General features: G+C 36.7%; 1 protein-coding gene across 3 annotated transcripts in view; it reads right to left on the bottom strand.

Moving 5' to 3' along the window:
- Positions 1-8,137: 8,137 nt before the first annotated feature.
- CSMD3 (CUB and Sushi multiple domains 3) overlaps positions 8,138-15,079 on the bottom strand; it is a 1,277,440-nt gene continuing 1,270,498 nt past the window's right edge. For all 3 annotated transcript variants that reach the window (XM_011982326.1, XM_011982327.1, XM_011982328.1), the window contains 2 exons: positions 13,990-14,125; positions 8,138-10,152 (listed from right to left, as the gene is read on the bottom strand). In XM_011982326.1, coding sequence (XP_011837716.1) covers positions 9,993-10,152; positions 13,990-14,125 — 296 coding nt within the window. In that variant the 3' untranslated portion in view covers positions 8,138-9,992. The remainder of the gene's footprint in view (positions 10,153-13,989; positions 14,126-15,079) is intronic.

The following is a 15,079-nucleotide window of genomic DNA, read 5'->3' as shown; positions in this document are numbered from 1 at the left end:
AAGAGAGAGTATTATCTGGTTACTTTACTAGCTCTTTTAGACAATGCTTTGCCCCTTCCCCTCCCCCCACTTGTAAGTGAAAAGGACAAATAAGATAAATCTTGCCTGTTGGTCTATTTCCACAATCACTCATCAGGCTCCAGTGTCAAGAGGCTGTGGGTAGAAGCTACATCTTCTCTTTAACATTCTTAAACATATGGGACGTGCAATAAGCCTCTTAAGGTTCTTTAAAATAACTTTCACTAAAATTGCTGTTCACTTTTGAGAAGATTAAGGGTAAAAGGAAAAATAGAAAAATAAAAAATAAGAACAAAAGGCTAAAAAGCAGACAACATATTAAAAAAAAAGACTATTAAGAAAAGCAGTGATGAGAGGGTTACAGAGAAGAGAACACAGTAAGATGTGTGAAAGTGGTTAAAATACAACATGACTATCTGCAGCAAACTACAACTCTCAAACGTCAAGTATTGAAAAGTTAGATCATCTCCAAGGGACAGGGTGGAAGATGTATCCAAAAGCTTTAAGTTCAAAGAAATTATTTAATTAATTCCCAGGCAAGGTGGCTGAATAGGAACAGCTCAGGTCTACAGCTCCCAGCGAGACCAATGCAGAAGGCAGGGGATTTCTGCATTTTCAACTGAGGTACCTGGTTCATCTCATTAGGACTAGTTAGACAATGGGTGCAGCCCATGGAGGGTGAACAGAACCAGGGTGGGGCATCGCCTTACCCAGAAAGCACTAGGGGTCAGGGAACTCCCTCCCCTAGCCAAGGGAAACTGTGAAGGACTGTGCCTTGAGGGACGGTGCTATCCAGCCCACATACCAAGCTTTTCCCATGGTCCTCGCAACCCGCAGACCAGGAGATTCCCTCGGGTGCCTACACCACAAGGGTCCTGGATTTCAAGCAAAAAAAGGGGCGGCTGTTTGGGCAGACATGGAACTACCTGCAGGAGTTTTTGTTCATACCCCAGTGGCACCTGGAACTCCAGTGAGACAGACCATTTAGTCCCCTGGAAAGGGGGCTGAAGCCATAGAGCCAAGTGGTCTTGCTCAGCAGAAGGAGCCCAGCAAGCTAATATCCAATGGCTTCAAATTCTCAATGCCAGCACAGCAGTCTGAAGTCGACTTGGAACTCTCCAGCTTGGTGCAGGGAGGGGCATCTGCCATTACTGACGCTTGAGTAGGAGGTTTTCCCTTCACAGTGTAAACAAAGCTGCCAGGAAGTTCAGACTGGGCAAGGTCCACTGCAGCGCAGTAAGCCGCTATTGGCCAGACTGCCTCTCTAGATTCCTCCTCTCCTGGCAGGGCGTCTCTGAAAGAAAGGCAGCAGCCCCAGTCAGGGGCTTATAGATAAAACTCCCATCTCGCTGGAACAGAGCACCTGGGGGAAAGGGCGGCTATGGATGCAGATTCAGCAGACTTAAATGTTCCTGCCTGCTGGCTCTGAATAGAGCAGCGGTTCTCCCAGCACAGTGCTCGAGCTCTGCTAGGGTACAGACTGCCTCCTCAAGTGAGTCCCTGACCCCCAAGCCTCCTGACAAGGAGACACCTCCCAACAAGTGTTGACAGACACCTCACACAGGAGAGCTCTGGCTGGCATCAGGTGGGTCCTCCTCTGGGCCAAAGCTTCCAGAGGAAGGAGAAATCTTTGCTGTTCTGAAGCCTCTGCTGATAATACCCAGGGAAACAGGGTCTGGAGTGGACCCCCAGCAAATACTAGCAGAGCTGCAGAAGAGGGGCCTGGCTGTTAGAAGGAAAACTAACCAACAGAAAACAATAGCATCAACATCAAGAAAAAAGATGACCATGCAAAAATTCCATCAGAAGGTCACCAACGGCTAAGATCAAAGGTAGAAAAATCCATGAAGATGAGGGAAAACCAGCACAAAAAGGCTGAAAATTATTTCAAAAGACAGAATGCCTCTTCTCCTCTAAAAGATCACAACTCCTCGCCAGCAAGGGAACAAAAGTAGATGGAGAATGAGTTTGACAAATTGACAGAAGTAGGCTTCAGAAGCTGGGTAATAACAAACTCTTTCAAGCTAAAGGAGCATGTTCTAAACCAATACAAGGAAGCTAAGAACCTTGAAAAAAGGTTAGACAAATTACTAACTAGAATAACCAGTTTAGAGAAGAACATAAATGACCCAATGGAGCTGAAAAACACAGCATGAGAACTTTGTGAAGCATACCCAAGTATCAATAGCGGAACTGATCAAGAGGAAGAAAGGGTATCAGAGATTGAAGATCACCTTAATGAAATAAAGCATGAAGACAAGATTAGAGAAAAAAGAGTGAAAAGGAATGAGGAAAGCCTCCAAGAAATATAGGACTATGTGAAAAGACAAAACCTACATTTGATTGGTGTACCTGAAAGTGATGGAGAGAATGGAAACAAGTTGGAAAACACACTTCAGGATATCATCCAGGAGAACTTCCCCAACCTAGCAAGAAAGGCTAACATTCAAATTCAGGAAATACAGAGAACACCGCAAAGATACTCCTCGAGAAGAGCAACCCCAAGACACATAATTGTCAGATTCACCAAGGTTGAAATGAAATAAAAAATGTTAAGGGCAGCCAGAAAGGAAGGTCAGATTACCCACAAAGGAAAGCCCATCAGACTAACAGTGGATATCTCTGCAGAAACCCTACAAGCCAGAAGAGAGTGGGGACCAATATTCAACATTCTTAAAGAAAAGAACTTTCAACCTAGAATTTCATTTCCAGCCAAAGTAAGCTTCATAAGTGAAGGAGAAATAAAATCTTTTCCAGACAAGCAAATGCTGAGGGATATTGTCACCACCAGGGCTGCCTTACAAGAGCTCCTGAAGGAAGCGCTAAATATGGAAAGGAAAAACTGGTACCAGCCACTACAAAAACAGACTAAAATGTAAAGACCAAAGACAACATGAAGAAACTGCATCAACTAATGGGCAAAATAACCAGGTAGCATCATGATGACAGGATCAAATTCACAAATAACAATATTCACCTTACGTGTAAATGGGCTAAATGCCCCAATTAAAAGACACAGACTGGCAAATTGGATAAAGAGCAAAGACCCATCAGTGTGCTACATTCAGGAGACCCATCTCATGTGCAAAGACACACACAGGCTCAAAATAAAGACATGGAGGAAGATTTACCAAGCAAATGGAAAGAAAAAAAAAAAAAAAAAGCAAGGGTTTCAATCCTAGTCTCTGATAAGAGAGTTTTTGAACCAACAAAGCTCAAAAAGACAAAGAAGGGCATTACCTAATGGTAAAGACAATGTAGCAAGAAGAGCTAACTATCTTAAATATATATGCACCCAATACAGGAGCACCCAGATTCATAAAGCAAGTTCTTAGAGATCTACAAAGAGACTCAGACTCCCAGACAATAATAGTGGGAGACTTTAACACCCCAGTGTCAATATTTGACAAATCAACAGGACAGTAAATTAACAAGTGTATTCAGGACTTGAACTCAGCTCTGGACCAAGTGGACCAGATAGACATCTACAGAACTCTCCACCACAAACCAACAGAATATACATTCTTCTCAGCACCATGGAGCACTTATTCTGAAATCAACCACAGAACTGGAAGTAAAACACTCCTCAGCAAATGCAAAAAACAGAAAAATCATAATAAACAGTCTCTCAGACAACAGTACAATCAAATTAGAACTCAGGATTAAGAAAGTAACTCAAAACTGCACAACTACATGAAAACTGAACAACCTGCTCCTGAATGACTACCGGGTACATAACGAAATGAAGGCACAAATAAATAAGTTATTTGAAATCAATGAGAACAAAGACACAACGTACAAGAACCTCTGGGACACAGCTAAACCAATGTTTAGAGGGAAATTTATAGCATTAAATGCCCACAGGAGAAAGTGGGAAATATCTAAAATCAACACCCTAACATCACAATTAAAAGAAGTAGAGAAGCAAGAACAAACAAATTCAAAAGCTAGCAGAAGACAAGAAATAACTAAGATCAGAGCAGAACTGAAGGAGAAAGAGACCCAAAAATCCCTTCAAAAAAATCAACGAATCCAGGAGTTGGTTTTTTGAAAGATTAACAAAATAGATAGTCTGCTAGTCAGACTAATAAAGAAGAAAATAGAGAAGAATCAGATAGAAACATTAAAAAATCATAAAGGGGAGATCACCACTCATCCCACAGAGATACAAAATACCATCAGATAATACTATAAACACCTCTACACAAATAAACTAGAAAATCTAGAAGAAATGGACAAATTCCTGGACACATACATCCTCCCAAGACTAAACCAGGAAGAAGTCGAATCCCTGAATAGACCAATAACAAGTTCTGAAATTGAGGCAGTAATTAATAGTCTGCCAACCAAAAAAAGCCCAGGACCAGTTGGATTCACAGCTAAATTATACCAGAGTTACAAAGAGGAGCTGGTACCATTCCTTCTGAAACTATTTCAAACAATAGAAAAAGAGGGACCTCCCTAACTCATTTTATGAGGCCAGCATCATTCTGATACCAAAACCTGGCAGAAAGAGACACAACAAAAAAAGAGAAAATTTCAGGTCAATATCCCTGATGAACATCCATGTGAAAATCCTCAGTAAAATACTGGCAAACTGCATTCAGCAGCACATCAAAAAGCTTATCCACCACGATCAAGTTGGCTTCATCCCTGAGATGCAAGGCAGGTTCAACATATACAAATCAATAAATGTAATTCATCACATAAACAGAACCAATGACAAAAACCACATAATTCTCTCAATAGATGCAGGAAAGGCCCTAGATAAAATCCAACACCCCTTCATGCTAAAAACACTCAATAAACTAGATATTGATGGAACATATCTCAAAATAATAAGAACAATTTATGATAAACCCACAGCCAATATCATACTGAATGGGAAAAAGCTGCAAGTATTCTCTTTGAAAACTGGAATGTGACAAGGTTGCCCTCTTGCACCACTCCTATTCAACACAGTATTGGAAGTTCTAGCCAGGGCAATCAGGCAAAAGAAAGAAATAAAGGGTATTCAAATAGGAAGAGAGGAAGTCAACTTATCTCCATTTGCAGATGACATGATTGTATATTTAGAAAACCCCATTGTCTCAGCCCAAAAACTTCTTAAGCTGATAAGCAACTTCAACAAAGTCTCAGGATACAAAATCAACGTGCAAAAATCACAAGCATTCTCATTCACCAATAATAGACAAACAGAGAGCCAAATCATGAGCAAGCTCCCATTAACAACTGCCACAAAGAGAATAAAACAGGTAGAAATACAACTTACAAGGAAAGTGAAGGGCCTCTTCAAGGAGAACGACAAACCACTGCTGAAGGAATAAAAGAGGACACAAAGAAATGGGAAAACATTCCATGCTGAGGAATAGGAAGAATCAATATCGTGAAAATGGCCATACTACCCAAAGTAATTTATAGATTCAATGCTATCCCCATCAAGCTACCATTGACTGTCTTCACACAATTAGAAAAAACTACTTGAAATTTCATATGGAAAGAAAAAAGAGCCTGTATACCCAAGACAATCCTAAGCAAAAAGAACATAGCTGGAGGCATCATGCTACCTGACTTCAAACTGTACTACAAGTCTAGAGCAGCCCAAACAGCATGGTATTGGTACCAAAACAGAGATATAGGCCAATGGAACAGAACAGAGGCCTCAGAAATAATACCACACATATACAACCATTGGATCTTTGACAAACCTGACAAAAACAAGCAATGGGGAAAGGCTCCCCTATTTAAAAAATGGTGTTGATAAAACTGGCTAGCCATATTCAGGAAACTGAAACTGGACCCCTTCCTTACACCTTAGACAAAAATTAACTCAAGATGGATGAAAGATTTAAACTTAAGACCTAAAACCATAAAAACCCTAGAAGAAAACCTAGACAATACCCTCAGGACATAGGCATGGGCTAAGACTTCACGACTAAAACACCAAAAGCAATAGCAACAAAAGCCACAATTGACAAATGAGATCTAATTAATCTAATGAACCTCTGCATAGTAAAAGAAACTATCATCAGAGTGAACAGGCAACCTAGAGAATGGGAGAAAATTTTTGCTGTCTATCCATCTGACAAACTGCTAATATCCAGAATCTACAAGGAACTTAAACAAATTTACAAGAAAAAACAAAAACAACCCCATCAAAAAGTGGACAAAGGACATGAAAAGGGAGTTTCAAAAGAAGACATTTATGTGGCCAACACACATATGAAAAGAAGCTCATCGTCACTGGTCATTAGAGAAACGCAAATCAAAACCACAATGAGATACCATCTCACGCCAGTTAGAATGGCAATTATTAAAAAGTCAGGAAACACGGTGGCTCACGCCTGTAGTCCCAGCACTTTGGGAGGCCGAGGCAGGCAGATCACAAGTTCAGGAGATCAAGACCATCCTGGCTAACATGGTGAAACCTCATCTCTACTAAAAATACAAAAAAATTAGCCGGGTGTGGTGGTGGGCACATGTAGTCCCAGTTACTCAGGAGGCTGAGGCAGGAGAACGGCGTGAACATGGGAGGGGGAGCTTGCAGTATGCAGAGAGCTCCCCACTGCACTCCAGCCTGGGTGACACAGTGAGACTCCATCTCAGAGGAAAAAAAAAAAAAAAAAAAAGTCAGGAAACAACAAATGCTGGAGAGGATGTAGAGAAACAGGAACGGTTTTACACTGTTGGTGGGAGTGTAAATTAGTTCAACCATTGTGGAAAACAGTGTGGTGATTCCTTAAGGATCTAGAACTAGAAATACCATTTGACCCAACAATCCCATTACTGGGTATTATAAATCATTCCACTATAAAGACAACATGCACTCTTATGTTTATTGCAGCAGTATTCACAAAAGCAAAGACTTAGAACTAACCTAAATGCCCATCAGTGATAGACTGGGTAAAGAAAATGTGGCACATATACACCATGGAATACTATGCAGCCATAAAAAGAATGAGTTCATGTCCTTTGCAGGGACATGGATGAAATTGGAAACCATCATCCTCAGCAAACTTACACACAGGAACAGAAAACCGAACACCACATGTTCTCACTCATAAGTGGGTGTTGAACAATGAGAACATATGGGCATAGGGAGGGGAACATCACACACTGGGACCTGTCAAGGGCTGACGGGTTAGGGGTGGGATAGCATTAGGAGAAATACCTAATGTGGATGACAGGTTGATGGGTGCAGCAAACCACCATGGCACATGTATACCTATGTAACAAACCTGCACATACATCCCAGAATTTAAAGTATAATAATAAAAAAAGAAAGAAAAACAGCAGAAGAGAGAAATTAAAAAGTGGAAGAAAAAGGAAAAGTAAAAACACAAAGTAGAATAAAAAAAAGATGAAGAACAACAAGTGAAATTATAGACGTGAAATGAGTGAAAGATGGAGGTAACAAAGTTAAAAAAGAAACTACAAGTCTGTCAAGAACCATACTTTTCTAAAGCTAAAGTGTAATAAACAGAGATAGACTATACAGTCTGGAGTTTGAGGTTCTGAAAATATAAAGACACTGTGTTTTGTAAAAAAAGAGTTATCTAATAAAATTGAACTTAGTAACTTATAATTTGAATTTATAGAAACTTAATAAGTTTCTTGAATACAGATTTTTACACGGTCCATTTATTTGTGGAAATCCTCCATCCTGACAAAAATGTATTTGTTTTTGAGTATCAGTTTAATCTATTCAAAAAGTTTTGAGTTCATGTCTAAAGAGTATAACATATCTATATGAAAATATACTACAGACATATTAGAAATCATCAGATGTAACTAAATTTAGACCGTACTGTTAAATATTAGCATTTAAGGAAACTTCTAAGATGGGATTCTTGTTCTTTTTCTAGCAAACCACTCATTCAACATAAGATGAAGTTCTTATGTTACTACTGTATTTACTTAGAATCAATTTTCCCAAAAGTGTCATAATTGAGGAAGTATGGAATTTAAAGAAGAAAAACGCTCATATTTCATTATGTTGCTAACTAAATGTATAGAATATGCAGTTTGGGAACTTTTAAAAACAACAAATGAATGTGCGCTGTTCATTTCTTTTACTAACCTGAACAGTTGCAGTTTATTTTGGGGAAGAAAAAACACATTTTACAAAAGCAATTATCCATTTTTATTTTGTTTACATTGCACTGAAAATTTACATCATACTTTTACAAAGTTTCTTTTCATAAAAATATACTTCTTTACAAAAGTGTATGCATTAATATAAGAGGAGTAGCCAGTTGCAGAAGAAACATTGTTTAAACAAGATCTTAAATGTATTAGCCTTAACATTAATGAATGAATCATTGTTATTGCAGTCATTTGAATAAACAAGAATAAATAACTGATGGCATAAAATTTAAAACTGCATCCTGCCAGTAGAGTACAATGTTGAGAAAATTGTATGAATTTCCAAAACAATGTATCTCAAAGTGGTTTACAAGAAATTCACTAAATGTTGTAGAGATAGATCCAAGCAGCGCTCCCAGGTGCAAGGGTTTCTCTTAGGCACTCTGTCTCATGATACAAAAAGTCGAGACTGTTCACAGAGTTATCCATATTTGAAAGGGACAACAACAAAGAGTTAACACTGGGTATATGATTTCATTCAATGAAGTAAAACATGCTATAAAAGGAAGACAATGACCTATTAAATAAAAATGCTGGCATTGCTGTATGATACAGTTTAAATGAGCCACCAATAACTTACAAATACGTATCTTAATTTGACATTGAAAGAAACCTGTTGTATCTGAAACTTGGTGTTTAAGAATAAAGGTATGGAAATTTAAAAATATATAAAAATATGATAAGTCCACAATTTTAGGCAATAAATTTATATTGGTGATTTAAAATAACAATTTTTTTCAGTCATTATGTTTAATGGCTAGACCAAAATGTTTTTCTAATCCATTGTTAAATGAAAGTTAAAAGTGTCAAAATAACAGTAAATTTGAAGACTCAACTGGAAGGAAATGTAGATATAAATAGAGTAGATTATTAGGACATTTTATTTGGTCTTTCAAAAATATTGTAAAATGAAGGCTGGTAAGTTTGGTGTCTCAGATAACTGCAAAATAATAATCTTTCTAGACAATTTTTGCCAGTCAAATGGTTTTTGGGTGACAAAACATATTGAAGCTACTATCACATTTGGGATTAAAAAATAATAAAAACAAATAGGAAAAAAACATATTGAAGCATGGAGTTAAACACTACTCCATAGCTCATTGAATAATACTGGTTACTCCATAATGGGGAAATCGGGAGAGTAGCACAATGAACTTGCCATTTGCAGAAACCATGACAACCAGTCTAAAAGAAGAAGAGCAATACGATACTAAAGAATAAAAAACAGAAAGATTCAAATTGGAATGGGCAACCTTATTTCTTCTGAGACATAAATTAGCTCATAAACATTTAAAGTCATAACTCAATCTTAAATAAGGAAAACAATGCCTCAATTAACAAGAACGAATGGCAGATAGAGTGGTATGAAAGACAGATTTGTGGGCATGATGTAGCTCAGGACAGTTAAAGAGAAGTCAGTGATCTATTGACTCTTGTAAGTATAGCTCTTATTTCTACCCTATATCTTTTTTTTTTTTAAACCCAGTCCCTCTAATATAGTTTATAAAGCACAGAAATACTGATAGTGGATGCTCCTCCAATATATGCAAATAAGTTTATGTTTTAGAATAATCTCCTTTTTAAAAAAAGCAAATAAACTGTGAGTAAGCACTCTCAGAGTGCAGCCAAATTTCTGTAAAACTCTCCATGGTAAACATGAAGAATTATGGTCCAGTTTATGAAAAAACACTCTTCTGTATCATTCCTCAGGAAAAGGTGACCCAGCAAGTCCTGAAAAGTGTGCTTTAATTTTTTTTTAGCAGTGAACTAAATGTGCACTGTTTTGTGTGTCGATTTCCAAGCTTCTGAAGAAGGCAAAGGTTGCCTCGTTATACCATTGTGCAAACCGTGTTCAAGTTGGGATCAAACCGTACTGCCTTCCCTTCCACTGACTTCGTGTTGGTGTCATACATGGGATTTTCAAAAGCTGCTTGGCCATTGTTATTTTCATGAACTGAACATCCTGTATACTGTGTTTTAGGTGCAGTCCTGTTGATGAGAACATTGATTAGCTATGTGTTAACTTTCTTACAGAAATACCAGACTACAGCTCAAACGTAATGTACAGCATTAGCAAATAATGTAACTTAAAAATATTGAGACATCATAAACACAGTAAGTCAATCTTGAACAATTTCCTTGTTACTTTAAAAACTTGAGTGACTTTTAATTTTACATATAATACATATTTATATACAGCATCAATATTATTAACATAAATATAAATAAATGATATGATGGCTATAATAAATTTTTTTACTACAAAATTAGGAATTATTATGACTTATCATTTATGGTATAAATAATGATGATGGATTTAAGTCTCATTGCTATTTATTTGTTCATCAAATATTTACTGAACATCTATTACACACCAGTCATGATTCTAGGCATTGGGTATATAATTTTTTTTTAAAAGGCTAGTTTTACTTTCAGGGAGTTCACACTGTAGTGATAGAAAACAAGAATAAATTAAAATAAATAAAACCAAAAATAGTAGCTAATGAGAATTATGATGATGAAAAGGAAAATGGTTAATATGAAAAGTAACTGGAAGCCACTTTAGGAAAGGTAATAGAAAAAAGTATGTTTTAGGAGGTAAAATTTAATCTGAAACTTGAATTAAAAGTCGCTTCCACACTAAAAAGAGGAGGAGATTCCCTGAAAAGTACACAATTAATGCTGAGGCTTAATTTGGAAAGGTACTTTGGAGTATCCCAAAACATGAACACTCAATTTTATTTTTTAAATGGTACACATTAAAGTATGCAAATTCAAAAAGTCAAAGAAGAAATGGCTACACTCATACTCAAGTAGTGAAAATAGTTTCTAAAAGATTACTGACACTAAGTTAACCAGACACATGAATTCTGGGTTAGTTGGTTGAGGATGCTGGTCTTGAAATTCTGATTCATTTCTTTATTTCTTCCACCTTTGACTAATGCTAATCTTGTTTATCTTTCCCACAAAGCATATATAACTTGCTCACATTTGTAATGGAAGACAGACAGACTTGCTGCTATTTGCTTCTGGGGCCTAATTCCTAAAACGGATATATCTTAAAATAAATTCGTTTCTCAACTCTGGTGTTGTTTATACTGAACAATCAAATTTCAACTATTAATTTTATTGTAATTTGTAATGCCGTTATATTATTTTACTGTCACTAATGCATTTTCTGAATTTATCTATATTTCCAAAATATTAGGTGATTTCTATGACAATAATTATAAAAGAAACTACCTTAGGTTATTGGGAGAAAGCTAATAACTTGCTCTTACTAGGTGTGTCTAATACTATAATTCTACTGGATCACATTTTTTTTTTTTCAAAACTAGATCTAAAATAAAAACCAAAAGCAACATCATTGCCTTCTAATTAGGTAATAATCATGAAGATACAAAATAATTGCCCTTTCTTAATATTCAACAACAACTTGAAGGAAAATATCATCAAGATTTAAAACTTCACACCATGAATAAAATTTAACTCAAAATGAATCAAAGCCCTAAACAGAAGAGCTAAATCAATAAAACTCTTAGGAAAAACACATGGCCTTGAATTTGGCAATGGTTTCTTGGATTTAACATCAAAAGTACAGGTAAGAAGAAAAAAAATACATTTAACTTCATCAAATGGAAAACTTTTGTACATCAAAGAATACTCTCAAGACAGTGAAAATACAACCCATGGAAAGGGAGAAAATGTTTGCAAAACATATATCTGATAAGGGTCTAGCGTCTAAAATATATAGAGAATTCTTACAATCAAATAAGACGAACAACCCAAGTTATATATGAACAAACTGCTTGAATAGGCATTTCAACAAAGATAGACAAAGGGCCAACAAGCACATAAAAAGATGCTCAACATCACTTATAATTATGAAAATGGAAATCAAAACCACAATGAGATAAAGCTTCACATACACTGGGATGGCTATAATGAAAAACAAAAGACAAACAAAAGCCCCCAAAACCCAGAAAATAACAAGTGTTGGTTAGGCTCTGGACAAAGCAAAACCTTTATCCATTGTCGACAGTAGTGGAAAATCGTGCCACTGCTGTGTAGAACAGCTTGACGGTTACTCAGTAAATTAAACATTGAATTGCCACATATTCCCGTAATTTCATTCCTGGGTATATACCAAAAAGAACTGAAAATAAGTGTTCAAACAAAAACTTATACACAAATGTGTACAGCAGCACTATTCACAGTAGTCAAAAGGTAGAAACAACTCAAATGTCCATCAACTGATGAATGGACACATTCATCCATACAATGGAATATGATTTAGCCATATAACAGAATGAATTACTGATGCATGCTATATAACATGAATAAAATTGGAAAACATTTTGCTAAGTTTAAGAAGCCAGATACAAAATGTCACATATTGTATGATTCCATTTATGTAAAATATATGCAGAACAAGCAAACAGATTTGTAGTTACCTGCAACTGGGTGAGAGGAATGAGGAGTGACAACTTAATGAGTACAGTTTCCCTTTGGCATTTTGGGGGTTCCAAAATATTTTGGAAATATACAGTAACGACGGTTGTATGGGACTGCAAATGCACTAAATGCCACTGAATTGTGGTCTTTAAAATGGTTAAAATGGTGAAGTTTATGTCATATCTATTTTACCACAATTTTTAAAAAGTTGACATAGGTTGTCCTATAAATAAATTTAGTGATTATTCTTTATCTATCAATAAAATCTGATATTGGCTAGACCTAAGTAGCTGGTAATTCACTTTCAGTACGCATTTATATAATACTAAATAAATCATTCTTAGATGTTGCAGAATGACCCCAAATGAAAATATCAATTTTGCAGTGGCTCACACCTGTAATCCCAGCACTTTGGGAGGCTGAGGCAGGCAGATCACGAGGTCAGGAGATTGAGACCATCCTGGCTAACAAGATGAAACCCTATCTCTACTAAAAATACAAAAAGTTAGCCGAGCGTGGTGGCAGGTGCCTGTAGTCCCAGCTGCTGCTCGGGAGGCTGAGGCAGGAGAATGGTGTGAACCTGGGAGGTGGAGCTTGCAGTGAGCTGAGATTGTGCTACTGCACTCCATCCTGGGCGACAGAGCGAGACTCCGTCTCAAAAAAAAAAAAAAAAAGTCAATTTTGGAGGAAAGGCATTTAGGTTATAGTCATTTAATTATCTGGCTACCCACATATTTTCTCTTAATAAGGGAGTGTCCCAAATAGTGGGACATAGTAAAGCACTCACCAGGATTTGTAATGGACTGAGAGAACAGGATCTACTAATAATATGTACAGCTATGTATTAGATCTATCACAAATACATTAATTACAATTCACCAAAAAGCAACAGAAGATGAATGAGTAGATTAGAGGATTTTGCCATCTGTCTGCCTGGGTAAAATCAGTTAGTGTTTTTATGTGAACTAAGAGGTTAGAACATAAGCTTCTTCCTAGTTTTCTAAATGTATCTGGCAGTAGATATTACCTCTTCAATTTAAACTTTAACCTAGATTTTCTGTCTCTAAAATCTCATTATAGATAATGTAGAAATAACTTCTATAATTAGGTCCACGTCAGGAAATTGACAGGCAAAAGAAAGGTTACACTGAATACTTGTGCAATTTAAAAGAGCACTTTTGTTACCTTGTATGTAGTGTTGCAGGGGTGGTTAGGGGAAATAAGTTTTTCAATGACTATAGCAATAGTTAGCACACAGAGATTTCAACAACACAGAAAAAAATCTGAAATTAAGATTTGAGCTACAGCAGCAGAAATAATATGAAAAATAGATTTGGGAAACATTTTGTAGCTAAAAATCAATGAGCTTACCTTTGTTTATAAAGATAAAATCCAAATCCTGCAAATATAAGTGCAAAAAAAGGCACAAGAATAGCAATGGCCACAGAACTACTATTTGTACCATGAGGTTGATTTGAAGAATTTAAACCTTCTGACATATTCAGTCCTACAAAATAAAAAATAAATTATAAATACAAAATCAACTCTTTTATCATAATTAATTTCTACTCCCATGAATCAATTAATTTCTTCCATTCTCAAGATATCTACCTGGAAATCACATAGTAAACAAAAATAATTCATGAAACTCCTTCAACTCATTTTCACATATGTTTGGACAATGCCTTTTATGTAGAAGATATGTTTTTCCAGGAAAGGGTAGAGACTGAAAAATAAGCAGAGTCCCTGAACTAAGGAGTTTATACAACAGTGGGAAGACATATGGAGATACTAATAAGTGTATATATCAAGCATGAATTAACAGTCAATGTGTTTTAGAAAGGAAAGAAGTAATTCTGGAGGATATACAACATTGACTTGAAAAATCATCAAAAGCCTAGAAGTGGGAAGGTAAGTGACTTAGGTAGTGGATGTGACAAGCACTGACATGAGATAGGAGTGGGAGATTAAAACAATAAACTATGGCTAGACTATAAAAGGGAATAAATATCATTCTGACGATCCCAAACTTTTTTTTCTTTTTTTCTTTTTTTTTTTTTCTTGAGAAACCGTCTCACTTTGTCACCCAGGCTGCAGTGCATTGGAGTGGTCATGGCTGACTGCAGCCTCCACCTCCCTTGCTCAAGCGATCTTCCTGTCTCAGCCTCCCAAGTAGCTGGGACTGCAGGCACATGCAATCACACTTGGCTAACTTTTGTATTTTTTGTAGACATGGGGTTTCACCATGTTGCCCATGCTGATCTTGAACTCCTGAACTCAAGTTAGCTTCTTGAGTTCCACTTGCCTTAGCTTCCCAAAGTGTTGGGATTACAGGCATGAGCGATGGCGCCTGGCCCGAGTTACTATCCACCTCCGTGAGGAACAACTGAAGGTGTTTAGAAACAAAAGCCCCAGTGATATGACATGAGGTTTAGAACATGACTGTAGTAGGATGGACTTC

This window comes from Mandrillus leucophaeus, unplaced genomic scaffold, assembly GCF_000951045.1.
Source record: "Mandrillus leucophaeus isolate KB7577 unplaced genomic scaffold, Mleu.le_1.0 Scaffold239, whole genome shotgun sequence".
NCBI classification, from domain to species: Eukaryota; Metazoa; Chordata; class Mammalia; order Primates; family Cercopithecidae; genus Mandrillus; species Mandrillus leucophaeus.
This window is presented reverse-complemented; position numbering and strand designations above follow the sequence as displayed.